The sequence below is a fragment of the Hyposmocoma kahamanoa genome, unplaced genomic scaffold (genome assembly GCF_003589595.1).
Source record: "Hyposmocoma kahamanoa isolate Upper Pololo Valley unplaced genomic scaffold, ASM358959v1 102, whole genome shotgun sequence".
Lineage (NCBI taxonomy): Eukaryota > Metazoa > Arthropoda > Insecta > Lepidoptera > Cosmopterigidae > Hyposmocoma > Hyposmocoma kahamanoa.
In genome coordinates, this window is record NW_020653337.1 from 3,551,436 (window position 1) to 3,576,397 (window position 24,962).

Genomic DNA, 24,962 nt, shown 5'->3' on the forward strand with positions numbered 1-24,962 from the left:
AATTGAAATTGAGGTTGTATCGACCCTTAAGCATAAAAAATTATACACTAATTTGTTTCATAGAAGATTTAAACGTCTCCGGGAAATGTTGTCATTACAACATAGTTGCGACATAATCCAGTTGGATAAATTAGCACACACACAGTCCACTTTAAGCTCAAACGCACTAGCAAAGCACTGCACTGCAACGTCTACTTTTAAACACGCAATGCTTAGAGCTGTGCTAGTATGCTTAGACCTTAATATAATCCCACAATTACAACGGTATCTCTAATTATTTTTTCACAGCTGATCAAAGGCCGCCTCTTTTTTTCTACCATTTACGGTCCTTAACGCAATCTCTCCTACTATTTCCATCCGTTCATATCTTCTGTGTTGCGGCGTTTATTGGAGAGACCTATGTTCATTAGTTGACTTTTTTGATGATGCTTAAAAAGAACATATTTAAAAAATCCCCAATACCAATGAAACTTACGATAAAGAGGAAATCTTTATTTGTTAAAAAACTATGAATTAAGAGATTACTGAAAATCACTTGTTTCAGCTTCGCTGTAGTAGAGTTCAACCTTAGTGAATCGGTTGGTTCATTTTTATGGTTATAAACAATGGCTGCCAATAAGAACCAATGCACAAAAATATTATGCAATAAAAATTGAGTTTTTACGCTCTCACTCTGTTACTGAATAATCTCACATTTTCTTTCTATTGCAGTGTTAAATCACAAAAATTTATCAGTTGTCTATGACGAGCCAGCGATGTGTGGTGTGCTCTATTTGTTGTGTCAGGATAGGGGTGCGTACGCGAAGTTTTAATTCTAAGGATCCTCCCGCAGGTCTTCTGCCGTCCATGAGCTACAAAAAAAACCATGGTTCTTTGTAATTATTTAAGAGCTTCTTTTTTGTTTGTTATTGACGACGGTTCAGGTAAACTAAAGTTATTTAAATTTGTATTGAATTGATATTCAATTAATTTTTAATTTTTTTAAATTACTCCACTAGTTTGTTACAATTATTAGTACAAAGATCGAACAGTTAGAAAAAAATCCTTCGATCCAGTTGGACCATCAAATTTAATCATATAAATTTAATTACAGTTAATAGCGACATCTCTAGCCAGAGCTAGTAGCTGTAAAGTTACCTAACTGGGTGACGAAATACTTTCATAGATTTCTCGTAGATCTACGACTAAAAAGTCGTTGTAATTTGTATTTGGTACAATGATCCGGCAACAAGTACATAGAAAAAATCGTGACTTCCACTCGTTCGTTCCGTAGCTTAGTTGGCATAGCGTCTGGCACGGTTTGCTAGAAGACGTCGGTTCGAATCCGGCCGGATCAAAGGAATTTTTTCTAAGTGTTCGATCTTTATACTATTAATTAAAGTTATTTAATTCTTGTGGTGTATAGACAATAAAGGTACGCTGCGGTCCGCTTTTGCGACGCTAGATATCTGTTTGAACGGGCATATAGCACGCGCACGTTAACTAACCGACGACGGTTGTTTTATTGAGCTACCCCTGTACAAAGTAGTGTAAAAGTCACAGTTGTAAACATCTGTCCGTTTCGTCATAATTAAGAAAACAAAAGAGTAGAATAAAAAAAAACATTTACCGGAAAAGCTTCATGTATAGTAACATGGTTTTCGAGCGGTGCCAGCTTTACTATGACGGTTCCGATGACGGTGTCCTTCGAGAACCACCCGCTGCAACACAAAAAAGTGTCAGCGGCGCACGCGCAACATCTGCACGGCGCCTACGTCACTACGCTACACACACACAGCCCACAAGCAGGGATACAGAGGAGAAGACGAGATGTCGACATTAAGGGATAGCGTTATACTATTTTACATAATACAGGGTAGGTATTGAAACTAGATGGCGCCACAAACTCTTCAACTTACAGATAAAAAGACAAAAATAGAGAAATGCGACAGTTACGACACCCGGATCGAATTGCACGTTGCCTATAGCATAGTTATAGGGTTTTTCAACAAGAACTATGTATTGTAAATCAAAATAAAACAATAAATTTAGATGACAATTATTCAAATTTTTATTGTATTAAAAAAAGTAAGGTTTGGCAATTATGAATGGTTAATGATATCTGATAAATGTCCACCACGACCACAGTTACAGATGTCGATTCTTTCATCGAAGTTTTTAATAAATTTTTGATAAAATGGTGGGTCTATTTCGTTAATCACTTCACGAATGTTGAGTTTTATTGCTGCAATCGATTCGATTGGCTCCGTATAGACGCTGTCTTCAACATGACCCTATAAAATATAATCCAGCGGTGTTAAATCACATGATCGAGCTGGCCACTTAACGGCTGAATTTCATGAAATTATGCGATCGGGAAATTTGGTTTGCAATAAATTCATTGTTTCGGTGTGTCGTGTCGAAGCCATACGTACGTTGGCAAGACACTGACGCTCGAAAGACGCTGGTGTGGGGAGTCTCTAAACTTCGCTTTGATATACTACGTTTCAATCCATTTTGAACAAAACGTAAACAAACAAATCACTGACCCGATCATTTTTTTATTTTTTTATTTATTAAGGCTTTGGCAAAGCCATCAGCCTAAACATGAAGTTTAATTATGTCTCTGTAAATATGGCCGCCACAAAGAGGATAGGCAATTTGAGGCGGCGTGCTTGGATTGACTCGGGATTCCTTAAAACGGGCCGATGCGGGTATTTTAGTTCGAGATTCGTATAATTTCGCGTTTTAATCTTCTATTAAGGCACAATAGCACTATCCTATTCCACTTTAAACTAGATTTCACAAAATAATTGAAATTCAAAATAAAAACGACACTTTTCCCTCCAAAAGGTCCAGAGCGAATCCTGACCCGATCACAGATGGTTTAGTGATGGCCAATTGTAATGCCAACTACAAATCAATTAATTAATTGAATGAATCGATTTGCTTAATTGAGTCATGTTAGCGGTTTTCTTTATATAACCTATATAAGCATATATAAATTTCTGAAATCTCAATTTTAAATCCTCCTTCGAATCCTTACACTTAGATTCTCGTTAGATTGTGATTGAAATAATCGATTACAAAAACTTTATTTGAATGAACCGAATGTTTTTTTCCGTACAGCACTATGCAACCATAGACAAGTCATAGTTGACAAATAACCTCGCTTTTGGACTACCATTTTTCAAATACGATTTTACGATGCTATTCAAATAAATGTTGTTAGAAAAAGTGATGAGATACCGAGTCGAAATTTTCGGAATATACGTGAAAGTGTTATTCGATTTATTGAGTGATTGCTTTAGAATTTTAACCAAACAGTTTTGTTTACTTTACGTTCAAAACGGATTGCAACAGACTATATAGTTGACACAGTGGTATTTACATAGCTGCCTATTCATCATGAGCATCTTCTAAATTGTTTGTCACAGCAATAATCATCATCATATTCTGATATTGTAAGTATTTTGTATATGTATAGTATATTTGTATGTATGTAAGTGTATGTATTATATTATTAAGTAAGGTATTAGGTTAGTTTGTTATATATATAATTATGAATTTGTTTCATTTATTTTAATATAACCGTAATATTCTGTTTATTTACCGCGTTCGTGAATTTCGTTTTTCTCAGAGGTTGACTGGTAGAGAATGCTTTTAGCATTAAGTCCGCCTTTTGTACCCTTTGTATTGTGGTCAATAAAGTTAAATAAATAAAAAAATAAAATATTCACATAGCTACATAGTGATATTTACATAATCTCGCAAAACTACACTAGGTATTTATAGAATCGTGGTTGAAATATATACTATTGATTTGTAATATGTTCTCTTTTTGTCTTTAAATAAAGAGGAGCTTGAAATTTGTAAGTTTCCTTAATGATATGCAGATTCCAACTTTTCGTTGTCCACAATAGCAAATTTTTGCAGGGAAATAAAAAATGTTCATGTTTTTATGATAGAATCAATTAGAAAATGATATTGAGAACCCAGAAACAAAAATTGTGTTACACGATGTAATAGGACAACGGCGAACTGAAGGTTGTTGGACTACTTGTCTTATTATCAGTGATCCCAATTAAAGGAATTAATTTAGCTAAACTAAAGAATAAAGTGGACATTCCCTTCTACAAATCCCGCGACTTCTCGGAACTGATTATATTTGAATACTCTTATTATTTATTAAAATTTGAATCACTGGCGATAAATTATTATTTCCTATTAAGTATTTGCTACAAAGCATTATCTCAAATAATCGCAGTACAGAGTACTAAAAAAAGCGACCTCAAAAGTTCGTGAAATGACATTAATTTGTCAAGTTTTATTGAAATCGGTCACCGGAAAGTGTGCGAAACCGGATCAATCCCCTAGTTTTGCCACTTTTAGAGGTGGAATATTTTCTTCAAATTTAAATGGGACCATTATGAGGTGCCATCTTTCCAATAAAAAAAGAATCATCAAAATCGGTTCAAAAAATTGTCACATAAAATACATAAAAAAACCATCGAAAGGAGAATCTCCTTTTTTTGAAGTCGGTTAAAAAATAATATTGTAGTTGCGTTTCTATAGGAAGTTGCGTATTTAAATATTTTAGCCATTTAAAAAACAATAGACAACCTAGATTTTGGAACGTTTAGAAAATAAACACTAAACAATGAAATTTTATACGCATAGATGACGAAATGGGTATGTCCATATTAAGAAAACGTTCGTACTCTAGGTGGATTAACTTCCTTTAATTCCGATCATTTCTTATTATAATATGCTTGTAATATGAAGGAATGTCTACCGCCTTGTCACTACAGTACATGCATAGCCCTCCGAGCCCTACGTATAACCGAGTAAAAGCTAAAAGTATCTATCAAAAGCATAACTCAGATTTCGTGGAATCATCCAAGTATTTTATAGGCTACTTCCCATACTTATAGATATGAAATCGCATTAAGCTGTTCTGAAAAAGCTGTGTGTCCATGTGACAAGAGCAAACTCTTGTCACATGGAGACACAGCTTTTTCGTCTTTTCACGAAAAAGCTGTGTGTTTGTCTTTTATGTTTTTGTGATGTCTTTTTCGTTCTTATTGTAATAATATAAAACTTTTTCTGACCGAATCAAATTTTAAAAATGTGGCGTTTCCGTATTTCGATATTTTCCAAATGACAGAGTGCAGTATTATTTTTTTAATTCGATAGTATGGGAAAATCCAAAACCATAGAAGATACAAGGAAAGTATCTTAGGAACGTCTATTTTTATGAAAACAATTTTGGCATGGTCAATTTTTTGGTCAAGCGTGAGCTGTCCACATAAATGAATAAAATTTATCAAATTTTTTTAGTACTGATTGACTCCGTTTCATGAAGGGATCATTTCGAAAAATATCGGGACAGCAGAAATTGGTCAAATTAATTTTTTTTTAAATCACACAAAATTAATAACATTTTCTATGGTTTCGGATTTCCCCATACTGTCCCATTTAAAAAAAACACTTTCGTCCAATCACAATAAGAATGAAGAAAGCCACCTCCAACGGAATTCCACGTGATTGGTCAGCTTCAATTTATTACTACATATCACGCGATATCAAAGCCATACGATTGCCCAGTTTAAATTTCGAACTGCATTCCTAACGTTATTAAACGGTATCACTGTAAATAGCCCACGAAACTTACCCTCTTGAATAAACCTCAAGTTTGATCCCGTGGCGTTTGAATACGCGCTGGCATGGTCTTGCGTTGCGCTGTATGGCCAATTGGAACACAGTGTTGTACACGGGACTGTTTGTATCTTTTATTAATGGAGTACGGTCTGAAACTGGAGCATCCTGTGTGTAGAAAGAACACGTTATGTATTTCTATTAACCGCAATATACACATTTACTCCGTAAAATTTAGTTAGTTAATTAACGTCCTAAGAACTAGCAAACTACAATGGGAAAAAGTGCTAATCGCCCAATGTACATCGAAATGTAAATATTGAAAATATAATAATGTTATATATAAATATACATACTTTTTTATTGAATTAATATTCAATTATTGTTATGTGAAATTACTCCTCTAGTTTGTTGTAATTATTAATACATAGATCGAACACTCAGAAAAAATCCTTTGTTCCGGTCGGATTCGAATCGACGTCGTATCTTTGTATTTGGTTTTTCAAAGACTTTTTACACTTTTTAGATTTCTCATAGATGGCGCTACGGCTAAAAATTCGTTGAAAAACCAAGTACAAAGATACGACGCAAGCACATAGAAAAATTCATGCGGTCCGCTCGTTCGTTCCGTAGCTTAATTAGTATAACGTCTGGCATGGTATGCTAGAAGACGTCGGCTCGAATCCGGCCGGATCGAAGGAATTTTTTCTGAGTGTTCGATCTTTGTATTAATAATTATAAATATATAATCTAATAATAATAGACCCGAGAAGTATGCCCTCAGTTTCGCATGAAAAACGTATTTTTCTATACTAATCGTAAACTAGGATGATCCCCGTGACACTTCATTTGATGTTTGTCATAGGGATGAGGTAAGGTCGATTCTTAGTGTAATTTAAAAAGATTTTTAAAGCAAAAGTTTTCTCATAGATAGTTTTATTTTTCTGACGTATTCTGAACGATGTACAGATTTGTGTTTTTTTATATTGAAGGTATAAAACATACAACTGTAATTCAAATGCATTTTCAATAGATGTTAATTAATTACCTATGATTAATCATTTTTTTTATAATATCAAGTTATAGGTCAAACCAGTCGTGCGCCTAATGGTAAGCGACCCGCCTATCCATAACAGTTGCAGTGCCACTCAGAGCTTTAAATCACAAAGATCTGACGGGTACTGCCACTGCGCCCGTCACCCCGAGACATAAGTTGACAAGTCCCATGTGCCTGTAATTTCACCAGCACCCTTACCCTTCTAAACCGGAACGCAGTAATGCTAACGTTACTGCTTGGCGGCAGAAATAGGTAAGGCGGCAGTACTTCCCGGGACGAACTCTTCCACAAGGAGCTCTACTGCTGCATAAGATTAAGAATGAATACCGCACTATACATTTATTAAATTATCGAAAACTTTTTATCGATATACCTCATCTCTAATAAATGCAGTATAATGAAGTAACCTTTGCCTATCTACTATATTTAGGCCAGTCTGTATAATTCCTTCCTTCGCCCATTAAAGTTGGTTAAAGATATATATAGATATATGAGATATGCTTTTTACTCTAGTTTTACTTACTAAAGATATGCTTTTTACTCTAGTTTTACTTACCTGCGGATAAGGAAATTCAAATTTGACGTAAGTATCAATATCTTTAGGATTCGAAACGTTGTACGCGATGCCTCGCACGATCGTGAGCTCTAATTCGTTCTCGTTTAGATCCGTATTGCATTGCACCACGGAGAATTGTTTAGATTCGTAATGAAACTTTGGTGGTGATTGGTTTAAACTGAAAAAATAATAGTAGATAGTTTTACAAACGGTGTTAAGTGATTTATTAATACAGGGTTTTTACCTACTGAGGAACAAAGAGTCGGGGATAGCGCAACTATGCTTAACTAGCATTGGATTATGACTTTCCATTTCGGTAATTTAGTGGCCAAATGAAATCCGTGTAAATGTCGTGCCAATCAAAATCAGCGTGATTTACGGGAATCTATTGTTATCAGTCCGTAGATAACAAAAATGAATGCTTACTGTGCAAAAGTGTAAGTCGTAGCCAGTGAAATAACAATGTAATAACGTTAAATCCCTTTCCTGTAAAATTTGGTTCAGTGGAGATACGCGCCTTTTACCAATGCTACATACGCGGATTTGCAATATCCCCGACGAAAGACCGTAATACTTTTTTTAACCGACTTCAAAAAAGGAGGAGGTTCTCAATTCGTCTGTATGTTCTTTTTTGTTACGCGATAACTCAGGTATTGTGAACCGACTTTCATGATTCTTTTTTGTTGGAAAGGGGGTACTTCCATAGTGGTCCCATTTCATTTTGAAGAAGGGTGGCTGTTCACGCATGAAGATTCATTTTTATATTTAGCGCCTAACTTTAATTTAGGAGCAATTACTTTAATGGTTGATTTTGCTATTTCTCCAATTCAAGGCGTTTTTCTCTCAATATACTTTGAGTAGTGAGAACCGATTTTTATTATCTCCAGTGTCAAGTCCTGTATAGTGGCGAACTAGGGGATATTTCAATAAAACTTAGCAAATAGACGTAATTCCACTTTCTTTCGAGGTCGGTTTTTTTAGTACTCGTACTGAGATTATTATTATTATAATAAGTGATGGGACAAACAAGTACTGCTGGTAAGCGACACCCCTAGCCATAACAGTTGCAGTGCCGCTCTGAACCTTAAATTGCAAAGATCTTACGGGCACTGTCACTGCACCCGTCACCTCGAGACATAAGTTGACAAGTCTCATGTGCCTGTAATTCCACCAGCACCACCATCCTCGGAACGGGCTTTCCGGCTGCAGAGACGCGTTATACGGGCCGTGGCCGTATTTCTAATAATGAGTGCACACAGTCCGCAAACCGTCCTTAGGGTCTGTCTGCTGATACTCCAGATAGCCATGTATGCACGTAATCACTTGTATCAGTTCGTACAGATATGAGACAATGAACGGTACACACTGCCATAGGAGGCCGCCTCCGCGGCGATCTTGCACGATGCAATAAGCCATCGCGTATGCAATCTCCTACCTGACGATATCACTAGCGCTCCGAGCACGTCTTCCTTTCGCTTTAGGCTAAAAATGTAGCTAATCCAGAGCTTTTTTTTAATTTATGTATTTTTTTTTAATGTATGTATGTAATTTATTTTATTGTATGTAGGTTACTATTTTTATTTAAAATCAGCTTATAATGCAATTCAATGCATTCGTTTAGTTACTATTCTCATTGACATTTAAGGTACTAAATTAACATGTAATGTTTTGTTGTGAAAACTAACGCGGTTGTCAGACATTATACTCCTCCTTTTTTTTGAAGTCGGTTAAAAAGGGACTTACTCGCGTAGTATTTTAGTCGGAAGCGGTGCAATTACTTTCAACCATAATCGATGGTCTTCTTCAGGGGTTGAGTGCAACGTTCGCGACCGCGTCACGTCTAGCACTGCGCGCTGCGGTTCTCTGCGCGCGCGCCGACGATGCAGTCCGCAGTGGGGAACTCGGGGGGCTGATACGTTGCGTCAGCGCGTCCTGGAACTCTTCTTCGCTACTGCTGTCCGTAGAATTGTCGTCGGGAACAGTCCAGCACACAGAGCTCGCCACGTCGTTACCACTAACATCTGCAGCTGCATACCGAGCGCCATGAAGACACGGCTTCCAGGTTGATGGCAAGCTCCAGCCTCCGTCTCTATTAAAATTTGGTCGCCTACTTATTTCAATAGCCTCTCGGATTTTGCGGGGCACAAAATACTTCTCTCGCGCTAAAACCTTAGCTCTGTCAAAACGGATGTAGTGACCAGTACAGGAGCTCAGAAAGTGGTCTGCCACCGCAGATCCATTGACATCTTGGTTCTTCGTCATCATGGATCGGATATGCTCAGCTAGCCTAGTAGCCACGTTCCGTCTCGTTTCGCCGACGTAACACTTGCCGCAGTCACAGGGAACCATATAGACACCAGGGCCCTCCAAAAGGTCTCTGTCTTTGAAGAGCGAAGCAATTGTCGCAGCTGTGTGAGAGGACGTAATATTGTCTTGATGCTGTACCTTTGGCGTAACAAGTTTCCAACCACATCCGTCACCCCCCTGACATAAGGTAAGTGCGCAGTGCTAGACGTGACGCGGTCGCGAACGTTGCACTCAACCCCCGATAAAAACCATCGATTATGGTTGAAACTAGTCGGACCGCTTCCGACTAAAATACTACGCGAGTAAGTCCCGTTACTTTTATACTATAAAAACATGTAATGGAAATTATGAATAAATGATTACGATTATGTGCTCACATTGCTGACGACAGAAATAGGTAAGGTGGCAGCACTTCCCTCATTGACTTACAAATAAATGGACGACGGGTCTAATACAAAAACTACGAAAAAAATGTCCCAAGTCAACCTATTTAAACGTAGTGACATGTAAAGGAATATGAAAACGCTAAAACGTTGAATTTAAATTGTAATGTCATCGCAGTACTGTCTAATTTTGTTTGTTTCGCTGTCAGAAGAAACAAACGAAGACTGAAGCGTGAATGATGCTCTGTATACGATTTTAACGCCCGATAAGTTCGGACACTTTTTAGCGCGGACCCGACGTCCATATAATTGTAAGTCAATGACTTCCCTGGACAAATTCTTTCACAAAGAGCTATTTAGATTGTAACATGTATTCCACTTAGCGTCGCCTTAGAGTGAAAAGCTCGCATATGCATTTTCAGATAGTTCGTTTTTACCGATTTTTGTTGAAGAAAAACTTGAAAACTTCTTGCTCAATACCGATGCCTTACTTTCTCAAACTCGGATATTATAAAGAGTGTTTATTCAAAACTTTCTATTTATTTTAATTTTTTTATCAAGGGTGTTAATTAGGATGCATTAATTTAAGAATAGGTAAAAGCTTTCGTAAGAATACAAAGGAAATTTGATGTAAAATCAGCCTGCAAAATTTATATATACAATCCATTTTTTTGCACTTCATTACTTTGTGCTTTAAGATACGAGTTTGAGAGAAGTTCATCTTACTTTACGATATAGTATCTGAAAGAGGTATAATTTAACTAATTAAAATACTAACTGCAAATATTATTGCGTTTACTACATTTTAGACCACATTTTTATCTTCGTCCAGAAAAATTACATAAAAATCACATACATAGGTATTCACTCTATGACGACGTTATAGAGAGAGCAATAAAATGATTGAGTATTGAAAACTAACCTTTTAGCAACAGAAACGACATCCAAATCTTGTTTGACCCTTACGGCAGCATGTTCAAACCTGTTCATCTCGGCTATATTGCCCATCTCTCTGTAATGGTCTCTGTTAGTTTGGCATATTTTCAACTGGCTCGCTAGCTGCTGGTGCAGCTTTGACAGCGCGTCTTCGTCTGTCATAGAGTTTATTGACGCTACAGAGGCGTTATCTGGCGGATCACAATCTTCTGCTGATACCATATCGAAGCTGAAAAGTTTTAAATATTTTTTTTTAAAACATTAGTGCGAACTAGAGCCATATCACGTACAAGGGGTATCCACTGAATAAAACTAGCGAACTGCATTACACTTATTGTATTGCAAATCGCGTCATTCGTGTGACCCCCCAGCACCCCGCGCGCCCCTTGCAGGCCTGGGGGTGGATTTATTTAGCCCGTGTTTGATCGATGGTGCAACCAACATCTTTGCATGGTCACGAGTCACGACGACGTGTTGAAATTGCACACACATACTACACTATGAACTTTAATCAAATAATTAGCCTTTGAAAATATACAAAATTAGTAATAAATAATAATAAATAATGCACACACCAACATAGCCCCGCACTAGGGAAACCCTGTGTCGCGGGTGCCATGGACACACACATAGACAACCACAAATTACACCCAAACTCACGAGAGAAATAATTGTAGGCCATACAACTATTTCTCCCCGCCCGGGAATCGAACCTGGGACCTCTGCGTGGCAGTCCGGCATGGTAAACGTTCGGCCACCGAGGCGAGGTAGTGAAAGAATTGATAAAGTAAAAAATAACGTCGGCTAGCTTCGGCTTGCGTTGGTTTGCGTCGATAACAACGGTTTTCTGTAAGGTCTCGGGTTCGGGGTGTGTAATGGAAAATGTAACAACAAATAATATATTTTCACTTTGTATAACAACATTTGATATAATTCCTAAGATAATATAATCACTCACTATATATAATCAACAAAAGGTATAACAACAAAAGGCAATTTTAATGTGTATAATAAACCTTCAGTATAACAAACATTAGATATAATGATTAAGTGACATAATTAACAAATGGTATAAGTACCACCAGTATAATGTATTAAATAATACAACACAATATTTCATTTTATGCATAGTTGAAGCGCCCTATATTTATTCTGTATTACTACTGTACCTATGTTACTAAGCAATGTTAATAGGATTTTTTTTTATTTCATTAAATGTACCTACAATACGGCCGCTGCCGCGGGATATTCTCTGCGCTGGCTCGGCTCGGGCAGCTTTGTCATATACTAATCTAACCTAAACCCGCAGAAGGAGGTCGAACCAACTAGCAAATGCAAACAAATTCGGTTCTGGCACTTTGTTATATACTAACCTAACCTAAACCCACAGAAAAAGGTCGTACCAACTAGCAAATGCAAACAAATTCGGTTCTGGCAATATACGGCCGCTGCCGCGGTACGTTCTCTGCGCTCGCTCGGCTCGGGCAGCTTTGTCATATACTAATCTAACCTAAACCCACAGAAAAAGGTCGTACCAACTAGCAAATGCAAACAAATTCGGTTCTGGCAATCTACGGCCGCATCCGCGGTACGTTCTCTGCGCTCGCTCGGCTCGTGCAGCTTTGTCATATACTAACCTAACCTAAACGCACAGGAGGAGGTCGAACCAACTAGGAAATGCAAACAAATTCGGTTCATTAACCATTGCACTTAAACACCACAGGAATTATATTAATAATATACATTATAATCAGTGAATGTTCATTTTAAATTTTTATATAAAATGCCACATTTACACAGAACATTATGCCATCGGTATATTAGATTGAAAGTTGTTATATCAATCGTCTATTATACCCAGTGACCTTCATATCATGCAAGAATATGTCAAATGTCTGTGTACCATACATTAATTATATCTGTTGAACCGCAACCCTCGGGTTCGATCCCCGGCCGGGTCAATGAAGAAAACTAACTTTTCTATATTGTCTCGTCTCTCTCTGGGTGTTTGTTGTACCGCCGTTGCTTCCGATTTCCATAACACTATAGCTTTAGTTACTTACTTTGGGATCAGAGCAACGCAATTGATGTTGTCTAATATTTATTTATTATTGATGTAAAGGTCGACCGACACACAAAAATTCCTTCATTCCGTCTGAACAGGAAATTGTGTTTGTTGCCCCAACGTTACTACCGCTATACGAACTGAGATACAGATCGATTATATCCATTGACTTACAATTATATGGACGTCGGGTCCGCGCTAAAAAGTGTCCGAACTTATAGGGCGTTAAAATCGCATACAGAGCTTCATTCACGCTTTAAGAATGATTCACGCTACACCGTGTCGCGACCGAGCCGTGAAATGTCGGTGGGTATTGTTTCCCGGCTCTGGCACGGTCCGGCCCCAACACGTTGTAACATGAACATATGCATATCTCGTAATCTATTAATTCTTTGTAAAGTAAAGCAAATACTCCTTCTGCTTCTCGCTTTCTCCAGGTTGGATGTACACTCCATCTTCTTTTAGAAGTTTCGCTTTGTTTTTCCAATACTTCGTCATCGATGGCAATTGCAATAGCTGCCAATTCAAATTGTGAAAATTGCATATTTACATAAGCGTCAAGTCAATCGACAGATGAAATCACTGGCTGACAAAAACCACATAACACAGATTTCGTGCAAATAATACACTCAAACAGCCCGGTGTAACATGAATGACTGGGCCGACCGGCGCACGGTGGACGTGTCCCGGCCGAGGCCCGGCCCGGCCGCGACACGGTGTAGCGTGAATCATCCTTTAGTCTTCGTTTGTTCGACTGACAGCGAAGCAAGCAAAATTAGACAGTACTGCGATGACATTACAATTTAAATTCAACGTTTTAGCTTTTTCATATTCCTTTACATGTCACTACGTTTAAATAGGTTGACTTGGGACATTTTTTTCGTGGTTTTTGTATTAGACTCGTCGTCCATTTATTTGTAAGTCAATGATTATATCCAATTTTATTGTCGATTCATGAACTTTAATATAGGGATGGACAGCCCCATATCTTTCTACATTACTAACCCCGGGTCAGCACGTTTGCATGGACTTCATCCGGTTCTTTGTAAGGCTAGTGCATTAGGTGAGCCGCCCCGGGTACAAGTACAGCACCCTCCCTATTTTTCAGATAGTTACCGGAACTAACTAACTAACGGTTGCCACCGCTGAGCTGCCGACTACCAAATCTCCCAATTCATCACCTGAATAAACGGCGTCTCGCCAGTTCCCAAATTCCTACGCGGCCGGAGGGACCGGAAGATGTCTAGGTCAGGGATAGGGATCAGTCATGTAGTTTTATTGACTCACGTGTGTTCAATCTGTGTCTTGGCCCGCGGCGGCAGTGGCAACGATTTGAGGTCGACAGCCAAGCCACCACGAGCGGCGTCTATCACTGAATCGAAACCTTTTGCAGCGCGAAGGTACTCCTTTGCTTGTTCCATATCACCTGTTCAAAATTCATTCAAGCTCAAAATTTAAACTGACCAATCACAACTGCGAAATAAGGTAAATCAAGCCGCGGGATTAGTCAGTCGGTATATCCCAAATCATTCGATCAATCAAATTATTTAAATTAATCGATCTTGTTGCACCGTAGTTAGAATGCAAATATTACTTAGCTTAGTTTTAGAGCGACTTACCATTCTTCTTAGATTTCAAAGCCGCTTCCTTGAACTCTTTCTGCCTCAGCAGCAGGTAGGCCAGCTGCTTGTCGTGTCGCGACAAGACTGGTTTGGCCGAAGGCCGCGGAGAGGGGGAGGGGGACGGGGCGGGGCGCGATGGCGTCGCGCTAATGGCAGAGTGTGCCTAAAACAAATACATAGTCGTATAGTATTATCTTAGGTTTGTTATATCTCCCGTTAAATTATAAAGGTTTTAAATGACAAAATTGTGAAAAACAACAAACCTCGGCAGACCAAGAGACACCATAAATAAAGTGATTTCATTTATATATTTACCGTATTGTTTAAATGAACATCGAACTACGAAACAGAAAACAAATCGTTAGATTTCCTATTCTATCCGGGTAGAAGGACCAACTTGTTGGGTATTCCCCTTTACTTCAATAAATTCTTCCTGTTTATTAAAACTTACGAAATAAGTGGACTGTATAATAATAATAATAATAATAATAATAATATCTTTATTAACACTTTTGCCTTATAATTAGTACAGAACAGCAATTTTATTATTTATTTAACAAAATATTATTGGTATAGATATAACGTAGCACAAAATATAAATACCTAATATAAATAAATGTATACCTTTAAAACTTATGATTGAACACTTTACCTCTATCCTAACAATCGTGATCTATGTTCATCTGACTTAGCTCCTTATATAAGTCAAAATTATGAATGCCTTACAATTCTTATTAGAATTAGAATCTTATATATACGCCGATTCGGTGTCTCCCACACCGTACCGGCCCTATCAAGGCGCCGCGAACGCGTGTCGGCCGTCCGTAACACAAAAATTTCTGAACAAGTGCTGTCTCGCCCACACAACCGCGCTTAAGTCAGGACCGATAGAGACAGCAACACTGACGTCATAGTACATGTATAAAAATGTGATTTATGTTAAGAAGGACACTAATTTTTTTTATGGAATATTAACACGAGGAATGGAAATAAACTTTTCCAACAGTCATATTCACAAAGACACAAATACATTTTAGAAGCGATGTAAAATACGCTTCAGTAATACGATCTCCGTTGATATTCCAAAACTGCCATTTACTAGGTCTAAAACTATTTGAAACAAAAACTTTATATAAAATGTATTATTACAGTTTCTTCATATTTGGATTACAATTCGTTTAGCTGTAACCTGATAATATATACACATATTTCTCACTATAATAATTTAAAATGAATATTGTAAATGATACATGTGAACAAATATCTATTCACGAAAAGCAACTCCGTGAGCTTCTTTCTCGTTCTTCTCCGGGGATCTGACTTTTTATTTATCAATTAAATTTTTATTGAATTGATATTCAATTATTTTTTGTGAAATTACTCCACTAGTTTGTTATAATTATTAATACAAAGATCGAACACTCAGAAAAAACACTCAGAAAAAATTCCTTCGATCCGGTCGGATTCGAACCGACGTCTTCTTGCATACCGTGCCAGACGCTATACCAACTAAGCCACGGAACGAACCAACGGATCACACGAATTTTTCTATGTGCTTGCGTCGTGTCTTTGTACTTGGTCTTTCAACGACTTTTTAGTCGTAGCGCCATCTATGAGAAATCTTTAACAGATTTATCACCCGGTTAGTACCTTTACAACTACCAGTCCTGGCGAGAGATGTCGCTATTCACTGTATTAATTAAATTTTTTATTTTTTATTTATTTATTAAAAAAAACTTTTAAACTATCATTACAGGTTTAGCCTAATGCGATAGTAAAGCAAGATATCAATGTCATCACACCTGCACGTAAATAGTACGTTTGCATGCAAGCTAACTTGACTATAATGCCCCGAAATAAAACCCTCAGGCCATTTTTTTTCTCATTACCGTCCATGGCTGTAATGAGAAGAAAAAGGTCCCCAGGGTATCATTTGGGGCATTACAGTCAAGTTAGCCTGCTTGCAATCATACTATTTAAATGTAAGTGTGATAAAAAACATTGTATGTTTCACGGGCGGTACAGGAATTAGGAATCTCGACTCCGAAAGCCGCCAGCTTTCGACTTCAGGGGGCCTACCATAGCCTTACCAAAAACAATCTTATTTCAATGAAGCTTAAAGTAAGCTTATTATAACATTACTCATATTCGTACTATGACAAACCTGTCAACCAAGTAATGTATTATTGCTATAGTGATTGAACAAATGATTTCCCAATATTGCCTATTCCTTACTAAAAATAGGAAAGAAATAACGCTATATGAACTATATAATGCCATCTCTTTCTTTTTTGATGTTCCGAATCGTCTTATCGCAGAATGTTATTTACATTCAGAGAATTTTAACTGTTAAAAAAGAAAGGTATGCAATAATGAAAATCTATTAAAAATCTATTTTTCCGCATTTTCATGAAGAAAAATAAATAAAACAAGCTGAGTCTTGATTGCTAGATTAACTGTTAGTGTCGCCAAGGAGCATATAGATGGCGCTAACATAATTTTACGAAATAAACATCACGTATTTTTATTTAACGAGATATGATTTCCTATATACTATTAAATAAAAAAATAAACAAAGTATTGAAGAGATTTATGTAAATAAATAAGTTCAACTTAACTTTCAATCATTACAAATCAATATTAGACAATAAATTCGAAAATAATATTGTTTCCACTGCGTCCGAGTTTTAAGATTGATTAATTTGACATAAGAACAATATTACTTTAATGTTAAAGTCGAATCATAGTACGAACTGACTGAAGGCATAGTCACAAAGCTGCCAATAAAACATCATAGTTTTAACATTATAATAAGCTTACTTTAAGCGCGTCATGGCACGAAAAGTCAATCTAAGGTTACAGTAACATTATTTTAAGAGGTTGTGGTAGGCCCCCAGGCTTCTAATAATCTCGTTCGTAATCCCTTATTTAAGAGCTCTCGTGCCAAAAAAGTTTTGACGTTGGCTCCGCCCAAATTTGTGAGACAAATATATACCTAAAGTTCGCGTGACATGCGACAGGAGATGTTGAATTTTGCGCATTAAAAGTACCAAATTCGTTTTAGCGGAATAACTCTAAAACTAAAGGGATTAAAAAAATCCGTAGTGACAGTTGTCGACGATGCATAAATATAATTAATTATCTAATTTTTGTCCTAATAACCTGTAGCATTTCGAGGATAAACCGAAAAAATGTGAAAATTAGAGGTTATTTCCTGCTTTTTATCTATCGAGGAAACTTTATTGTTTTATGTTTCTGATTAATGTCTATGCTTGAATATATCGTGTAGTTACTCATACAATATTTTATTTTAAACTTTAAAGTGGATATATACCCCTCTAAAATCAAATCGAAGATTAGGAATTTTTCCTCTGCTCCCTCTTAACCTTTTACAAGTATTATGATAAGTATTATCTAGTACAATGGTGTACGAATGAGTCATAGTGTTCAATCAATTGACGTTTTCAAGTGTACCTTGCTTGCACAGATATCTTGAATTTGAACATTATTCAATTAATATCACAACAACGGTATACTCACATTGTCAGTAGGAAAAGGCGCATGCCCAGCAGGAGTAGGTAACTCATCAGTGGCAATAGGTTTGCCCGCTGCATGTAGTTTGATCGCGTCCTGGTATTGCTTCACGATTCTGCTCATGCGTCGCGCTTTCGATGCGTTGCCGTCTTCTTTGGCTTTTGCTTCTTGTTGCTATAAATGAAAAACGTTGTCAATAGTTATAGGATTTGTATTTCCTATTGGTGAAACAGCAATAGTTATTTTGCGCAACACACGAGTAAATTCAAGTGTATTGTTCGATCTGCATACGGTCGTTCACGTGGCATTGCTTAGTGTGACGGAGAAACGTTGGCTTGACCAGATTATTCGAATTTTGTGGAGAAAAGAGAGCTAATGTTCGTTTTATTCATATTAATTCATGTTGTATTTGGTAGTTTTTGTTCTGTTCACGCATAATGAAATAATTTGAAGCGCCATCTGTTAGCACAACTTTGAAGTTTAACTGCCTCCGTGGCCGAACGGTTACCAACGGACTGCCACGCAGAGGTCCCAGGTTCGATTCCCGGGCCGGGAGAATTATTTGTATGACCTACATATATGTATATCTCTCTCAGTTTGGGTGTAATTTGTGGTTGTCTATGTGTGTGTCCATGGCACAGGTTTTCCCTAGTGCGGGGCTATGTTGAGTGTGTGCGTTATTATTATTTGCGTTATTAAGTACATTGTTGAGAGCTGTCAATCAACCTTCAAAAGCAGAGTGTCTTTGAACGGACTGTTTTTCACTTGTGCATCATATCACAATAGTTAAATTATAAAGCACATCTTTAGTTTGCGAGTGCGGAAAGAAACACATTAAACCAACTGCTATTCCGTGGTAGAATTTTACTTTTTACCATGAAAAGTATAGAAATGCTAAGTCTATGTATATAGGCCAAGTTTTAACATTTTCAGTCTATTCTATATAATAAAATTGTCCACATCAATATCAGTTTAGTTATCAATACTGAGAATTGTCTAGTTAAAAATCAAGTGAAATCTATTAGAATAGAAAAGAATGGTGTGATTTATTTAATATTATCAATGTCACAGTATTGCAATTTAAAATATAATATCCAGGGATAATATGATCGTCACTTATATAAACAACAACAATGAATATAAAACAAAATAGTGAATTTAGTTTCACTATTTTGTTTTATATTCATTGTTGTTGTTAATATATAAATAAACACAGAATAATATAATATTATACGAATACAATGACGTCAAATAAAATTACAATTTCTTCGAAAAAAAAATCTCTAAATTTTGTTGAATAATACGTACCTGGAACGCTGCTAGTCGTTGCCTCAACGCCTCACCAAGTGATGACGCAATTATCAACCCACCACCGCCTACGTCCGCTGCGGGTGCGGGGGTTGGTACAGGTTCTAAATAACAAGGCAATTTAACAAGAAAATTTACGCTAAACAAGTTACATTCGTTCATGACAAAGGGCACGATAAGAACTAAAGTTTCCGTGTAAATGGCTGGGTGTCCCTAATTGCCACCTGGAACGCAGCAGGACCAGGAGGAGTCGTTCAATTGGATATCGTTCTCGAATCGAAGCTATTCAGAACATTTGAGTTAAACGTTCGAACGAACGAATAATAGAATAAAATAAAGAATAGGAATGCATTTGCGTTACTGCTAATGCATTTATTGAATGCATTATTTAAAATATTAAAAGATTTCCATATTACATTCTTGCTTTGTAAACAATAATAAATAATAATAATAATAATAAATAACGCACACACTCAACATAGCCCCGCACTAGCGAAAACCCTGTGTCGCGGGTGCCATGGACACACACATAGAAAACCACAAATTACACCCAAACTCACGAGAGAAATAATTGTAGGCCATACAACTATTTCTCCCGGCCCGGGAATCGAACCTGGGACCTCTGCGTGGCAGTCCGGCATGGAAACCGTTCGGCCACGGAGGCAGTAAATAATAAGACTCTCGGTAACTTTCATTCGATACCTGTGTTCTGAATAACGTTTGTAGCATTTTCTGGTCGAAAAGCTCGAATAATCGTACGAGTGTGACGTTATTTCGGTTCGGTATGGAATAAGACAGTTTGCCCGAATCAAACTGTAGTGAGTAAAAATGAAAAGAAATCGTACGATATCAAACCGATTGGTCGACAACTATCATAGGGTTCTGAATAGACCCCATTGTCACTAACTAGATATAGCGTTGTTAAAAGTGGAAGACAGAAAAAAAGAAAAATGTTTATTTGCAAAGTGCAAACCCTAGAGTTTCTTACTCAATCTTTTCAATGAATCTGAATTACGAATGTGTAGTAGAGGTTAGTCTATATGACGATTTCGAAGTAAATAGTATTTGAGTTTGTGTAAGCATAGGCACATGCCACCGTAGGAATTTGAACCTGTTCTCTCGGCAAACCCGTCTTAATTGGATCATTGAATTATGGACATAAAATTTGCAAAATAAAGAAATGGCTGGTGGGTGATATCTTACCACTGGCATTCTGCACTACGTCTTCCCCCTTCTGCTGGGACTTAAAAGCTGCCGCGATAGCCTCCGGTGTAGGCAGTTCACTCAGATCCATCTCCTGTCCATTCTTATAGGCATCGACAACGATATCGAACTGTTTGACGACTTTTAGGTACTCCAGAGCTAATGCTTTGTCACCGGCGTTCTTACTTGACAGAGCTGCAGCTTTGAATTCTTGTTTGCGTCCTGGAATACACAAAAAAATAGCGATCACAATACATAAGGCATATCGGCTTCATGTTTGCTAGACGTGCAATAAACTTCTATTTTTAACTTGACAGCCTGTATTATGTAGTCCAATAATATTCTCGACTAGCTAATGAATGTATGTAAGTAGTGAGAGATTTTTGAATAAAAAGTTCTGTGTTTGAACATAATATTAATAATCATAACAAAACTAGTGAGTTATTTCACAAAAAATCTCAAATAATACATTTGATCGGTTGTGATACCTGTAAAGGTATCGGCTCCAGTGAGAAGGTTTTCCTAAAATCTCTCACTAGAGTCACTAGCGGAGACGCAACGAATGCCAAAAGTCAGTACCAAGATCTATAACAAAAACACAGGAGAATTTCGACAATTCGGTAACTTGACATGTGTCTCAGTTGGCAAGAACAATGCTACGGTGCGGCTTCGTGGATTAAAATCCCACCAGGTCGTAGAAATTTTTCTGTATTCGATCTCTGTATCAATAATCATAGATAATTAACCTTATAGTATCGATGGCATGCCACTATAATGCTTGCCAGGGCCGTTAGAGGATTTGCCAATCGGCGTAAGGTGCTCATCGATTGTAGTCCAGGGTGCGCCAAATGTACAGGAAGGTACGTCGTGTGGGTAGACTCTTTTCGTACACCCCTATCCCTGCCCCACTTAGCCTGAGCGTTTTCACTGTTCCATATACCAATTAAACTGTCTTACTCTACCTATAATTTTCTTTTCCAATATGTTTTCTCTAATAGACGGTCAAAACCCATGACCTTAAAACAGGTGGTCAAAACTGCCGCATCGAGTGCCACGCATCTCTGTCACAGACACTTACTGCCTATCTCCAAGTTACAACGGGAACCATTACGTGTTCCTATGTTGCTTAAAATTAACAATACAAATCTTTAAGAATCCTACTAATCCATATCTGATTTGTTTCCCTGGCTTTATATGTATTCAGTTTAATTGTTCTCTTCTAAAACATTAAAATTTCAGCAGAAGAGTCATTGTTGAGTCAATGGAATCAATTCTTAAAAATTTAAATGACAACTATAATGTAAACTAAATTCAACTCACTCAATATTATCTGTATTCCCTGCTGTCTTGCAGGGTCCAAACCCTGACTTTCAACTCTGGGTGGTGCTGGGGGCGGTTCCTTAGGTTCCGGCGAGATTGGCGGTTCCGGTTCTGCCTCTTCAACAGGTTCTGTCGCGGGTAATTCAGGAGCCGAAGGTGTTTCCGGAGCTGGAGGTTCAGTAACTGTTGGCTGTGTCGCCTTAATGGGAACTGGAGGTGGGATGTCTGCGTCGTTGACAGGTTTGCCTGCTTTTGCGTGCTTGAGTAGATCTTGTAGCGTTTTAAGGCCGCGTGCGAACCTTGGAGTAAAAACAACGAAAAATAAGTTATGGTATCGTAGCCGCCAGACCCAAGTAGAAAATGTTGAGGATCTCGATGAGCTTGTTAAATTACTGACGATTTATTGTTGACGGTAATATATTGGCAATAAGTAACTGGTTTACAAGAGTAGTGCCATTAATCGCTAAAAAGTGGTGGTTTCTTATAAAAGTACAATTCAAAGTGAAAGTTCTTTTTGACCGTTGTTAGTTCATACAAAAGTTCTTTAAATATGTGGTAAGGACGAAATAACATGTTTGTGGTGTTAGTTAATTGGTTCAAAATAGAACCTCCGGCCTACATAATGTGCCCTTGACGAGCATTTAGTTACTGCTTTGAAAATTGCATTAAATTAAGTTGCAAAAATTCTGTTGCATTCACAACAGGTATTAATCAAAACAGTCAGTAAAAATAAAGAAGAACAAACAAATACCTTCTAGCCCGACTGCTTTCACCGGTCTCCTTGGCATGTTTCTCAGCAGCGGTGTAGTTCAATATTCTGTCTTGCAGTAGGCTGATGGTGCTGCTTTCGGTACTTAAAGATGGTGGTGGCGGGGCGGGACGAGAGCTGCGTGGAGGTGGAGACGGAGCTTGGTCGGGAATTACCTCTTCATCTTCTATGCCTAGTTCTTTTAGTTCATTCAGGAGATCTGGGTCATTTTCATCTCCTAGTTGATGAAAAATTTAAGTAACTTAATGTGATACCAACAATAAAAAACCAGTATGTTCAACACCAGATGAGAGAATAACATTTTTTTTTGATGGAGCTATGACAACTATCGATTATCTCCAACCATGGATCAACGTATCCATAGCTCCAAAGAGATATCACATAAAAATGTCAAGGATATTTTGTCAATACAAAACAACATCATTGATTTTTTCTCTTAGTCATGGTAATGAAAAGAAACAAGATTGTTTTGCTTTCAAATTTGTTTATTTTTATGAGTCAGCAAACCACCTTGGACATATACTTTTGGATCCCCAAAGGTCCACAGATTGCAGTTTAAGAAACATTGCTCTAATGACTCCTGATAACAGTGAACGGAAAACAGATTGTTGTTTCTTCTTTGTGATAGACTTCAAAGAAGAAACAAAATAAATTGTGAGGCCCAAACCAGTACCTTTATAATTCAGACCAATTTAGAGATGTTTCTTAAATTATTTCTACTATGAATCGAACTCGAGACCTCATCTAGCACCTAGAGTCCTAGACTGTTAACACTTTAACATGATGAAAAGTGTTTCTAATGACAGACTATCTTAAAGGTAACCTTGTCAAATAAATGTGTAAATCACACATTTTTATAAAATTAAATTAGTTAACACTAGTCTAAACTAATATATGTATGACATATTATGGTACCCGCAATTTTGTCTTGAGTACAATAAGAACTGCACTATATTCATTTTCATTTTTATTGGTTCGCCATACAAACTATCATCCCCTATTTCACCCCCTCTAACATTGACTTAAATTATATAGACGTCGGATCCGCGCTATAAAGTGACCGAACTTATAGGGCGTTAAAATCGTTTACAGAGCGTCATTCACACTTTAGTCTTCGTTTGTTCGTCTGATAGCGAAGCAAGCAAAATTAGACAGTATTGCAATGATATTACAATTTAAATTCAACGTTTTAGCTTTTTCATATTCCTTTACATGTCACTACGTTTAAATAGGTTGACTTGGGACATTTTTTACATGATTTTTGTATTAGACCCGTCGTCCATTTATTTTTAAGTCAATGCCCTTTAAGGTTTATTTTTGTGACAAAAGTACCCCATGTCATTCTCCTCCCATCTATCTCTAAATGAAAATTCATCAATATTGGTTGAGCAGTTTAGGGGTGAAAACAAAAACAGGCAGAGTTACTTTCGCATTTACAATAATAGTTTATATAAACAACCCTACCAGATGTATCTTCATCAGATGGCACATCCTTCAAGCTCTGCGCGATCATAGCATCTAAATTTCCGCTAGCTACTGGAGCCGGCTTCCTTGGACGGGTTTTTTTGGGCGCCCCTTCAATCGCCGCCAGCTCTGCTTCCAGGTCAATGTCATCATCTGATAAGTCCATTGGTTCATCTTCATTCTCGAAGTCTGGGATGTCTATTAGACCATACTGCAATGAAATAATTCTTATTAGACAATATAACCCTATTTATTATGAGTCATAAGAATACTTGCAGAATAAAGATGATATACTACACTATACACAACTAAATTACCTTGTCAGAGATCACGTGTATTACTGAGCAAACTCTGTAGCACTGTGAACATTAGCCAAAGTGGAATAGTAGCAAACAATTAGAGTAAAATAAACTTATAAAATTACAGTCTTTCTAACTGTCCAGTCATAGGCACCAGGAGCTCATAAAACGAAAGATCTGTTTTACGATCACACAACACAACCCTTTGTTGACAGATCGTAATCAGCTGATATCAAAGCAACAATTACTATTGCACTTCCTGTACACTGATAAGACTCGTAGGAGCTCAGACCCCTTTAAAAGTGATAGCTACACAATACTGGTACAGAATAAACTGAGATTGGCCCCGAAGGCAAACAAATAAGCATGACTCACTCACCTGAGCCAAGTTCCCACTCCTTTTCCCGGAATTAGGTTTTTTGCCGAACATTTTCACTATTTAGCATAAGGATTCTAATAACTGACGGTTGGTTAGAATTTGTATTAATAGCGTGCACCTTTG

The 24,962-nt window shown here is 37.3% G+C and overlaps 1 protein-coding gene across 2 annotated transcripts; it reads right to left on the reverse strand.

The window, feature by feature from the left end:
• Window positions 1-351: 351 nt before the first annotated feature.
• Window positions 352-24,955, reverse strand: LOC113233525 (coiled-coil and C2 domain-containing protein 1-like). Of its 2 annotated transcripts, none has more exons than XM_026468648.1 (14): window positions 24,840-24,955; window positions 24,162-24,372; window positions 22,680-22,914; window positions 21,929-22,227; window positions 20,609-20,830; window positions 19,406-19,509; window positions 18,104-18,271; window positions 14,561-14,726; window positions 14,229-14,367; window positions 10,863-11,105; window positions 7,251-7,428; window positions 5,654-5,805; window positions 1,610-1,739; window positions 352-851 (listed from the first exon to the last, which is right to left on the reverse strand). In XM_026468648.1, exons 1-14 carry the CDS (start codon window positions 24,888-24,890, stop codon window positions 732-734), a joined length of 2,418 nt encoding a protein of 805 aa, XP_026324433.1. In that variant the 5' UTR covers window positions 24,891-24,955; the 3' UTR covers window positions 352-731. The 2 variants fall into 2 exon arrangements, with proteins under 2 accessions (XP_026324433.1, XP_026324439.1); XM_026468654.1 differs by having other exon boundaries at window positions 353-851; window positions 1,610-1,700.
• Between the last annotated feature and the right edge of the window lie 7 nt (window positions 24,956-24,962).